Consider the following 1,901-nt stretch of genomic DNA (forward strand, 5'->3'; position numbering starts at 1 on the left):
AGAAAGGGCAGTGGAGAGATCACACATTTCAAGATAGTCTTAAAATATTCCAAAATCTTGCTTTTAAAAATACAAACAAAACAACAGAAACACAATCAAATAGCTCAATGGTAAGACTGTGAAGTTTTCCTTGTTAATTCATTTTTATTATTATGGATATTTCCTCCCTTCATTGAACAAGTGGAGCTCTTTCATGTGAGATACTTTTCATCAACCTCCCTGTAAATACCTAATACCCACCTCCAGTTTCTAGCTGACCTTCTAAGTATGTTGCTTTTGCCTATTTTGAATGGGTCTTTATTTAATTTGTTGCACACTGTGTAACTGTATTCCATGGTATAATTGTGTTCAGTTACCCCCACACTGAATTATCATAAGGAAGTTTGACAAGATGGCAATAGGGTTGATAAAATAGAACATTCTTGTGAATGTTCTCATTCATATAGAAACAGATCCAGTATCCAGATAATTAACATCATCTCTTTCTCCACTTTTAGGGAAGAAGCATTCACTAGCAGAAGCAAGAGTATACCACCAAGTACAAGGAAGTAGCCCATAGTAGAGGACTGGGAAGGACTGCTATAGCTATGATTTGGCAGGCATTAATATAAATAATAGTCATATTATTATATTAATATTATATAAATAATTAATCATATGCTAATAGTCATAGCATTTTTGTAGATAGGAGTAGCTCTTTGATCTTTATTACAACACTCATAAATGTACTGTGCAGAAAACTATTCAAATGCAACCACAATTACAGAGATTACTAATCTACTTTTGTAAACCAGGAAACACACAGTTGCATCAAGGATGAGACTGTTGGGTACCACACCTGTTGCTGAGAGTATATAAACCCAGCTGTCCACAGGGCGACATCCAAACTCAGAATCCTCTCAGGTACATCCAGCTGAGCTCACATCTCCTCTCAACATGGCCTACAACTGCTGCTCTGGAAACTTCTCCTCCCGTTCCTTTAGGCGCTGCCTGCCCTCCTCAGGATCCTCCTGCGGCTCTTCCTACCCCAGCAATCTGGTCTACACCACTACCAGTTGCTCTCCCAGCCCCTGCCAGGTGGAATCCTCTGTGAACACTGGCTGTCAGGAGACCTGCATTGAGCCCACCAGCTGCCATCGGTCCTGTGTGGTGTCCAGGCCCTGTCAGGTGGAATCCTCTCTGAACACTGGCTATCAGGAGACCTGCATTGAGCCCACCAGCTGCCAGAGGTCCTGCGTGGTGTCCAGGCCCTGCCAGACAGCCTGCTACTACCCGAGGAGCTCCACAACTTGCAGTCCCTGCCGAGGAACATATGCTGGGTCTCTGAGCTTTGGATCCAGCAGCTGCCGTTCTCTGGGCTATGGATCTAGAAGCTGCTACTCAGGGGCCTGTGGATCCAGCGGCTTCAGCTCTCTGAATTACAGGGTCCATAGCTTTCCTACCAGTTATTACAGATCCTTTGTCTGTAGCCCACTCTATTTCCCTTCTAGGGGTTTCTATTCATCCTGTTACCAACCATTCTGTACACCTGGCTTCTGCTGACTCTTCTGTTGACTTCCAAGGCCAATACTGAATGCCGATTCCGTAGTAAAAAGTTGTCTTTTCATTTTATTCTTAAGAAGTATTGATATTTTCTTGATATTCTGCTGTCTTTCTTTTCTAATTCTAAAATTTGTCTCTGTCAAACTGAAGGCTAATGAAAAATTTAACTACATTCCTGATAAAATTGATAATTTTTCACTTCTCCTAAAATTACGAAGTCAAATAATTTTATCTTAATAAAACCTTCTTCCTGTTGCATAAATACACGTTTAATGTTATTATTTAAATCAAATGCATTATGGTTTGGATGACAAATAGTATTTAAGGGCTTGTCTTTTCTCCAGTTGGTTTTACAATGA

The 1,901-nt window shown here is 40.8% G+C and overlaps 1 protein-coding gene across 2 annotated transcripts; it reads left to right on the top strand.

The window, feature by feature from the left end:
- The first annotated feature begins 936 nt into the window (after nt 1-936).
- Nucleotides 937-1,542, top strand: LOC125392762 (keratin-associated protein 13-1-like). Of its 2 annotated transcripts, XM_087896979.1 has the most exons (2): nt 937-1,139; nt 1,230-1,542. In XM_087896979.1, the coding sequence occupies exons 1-2, from the start codon at nt 937-939 to the stop codon at nt 1,540-1,542; spliced, it is 516 nt and encodes a 171-aa protein (XP_087753105.1). The 2 variants fall into 2 exon arrangements, with proteins under 2 accessions (XP_087753105.1, XP_048278651.3); XM_048422694.3 differs by having other exon boundaries at nt 937-1,542.
- Nucleotides 1,543-1,901: the final 359 nt, after the last annotated feature.

The sequence above is a fragment of the Myodes glareolus genome, chromosome 2, assembly GCF_982192425.1.
Source record: "Myodes glareolus chromosome 2, mMyoGla1.1, whole genome shotgun sequence".
NCBI classification, from domain to species: domain Eukaryota; kingdom Metazoa; phylum Chordata; class Mammalia; order Rodentia; family Cricetidae; genus Myodes; species Myodes glareolus.

What these genes read in the sequence shown, in the direction of transcription:
- LOC125392762 (XM_048422694.3), top strand. Translation starts at nt 937, where the DNA reads ATGGCCTACAACTGCTGCTCTGGAAACTTCTCCTCCCGTTCCTTTAGG.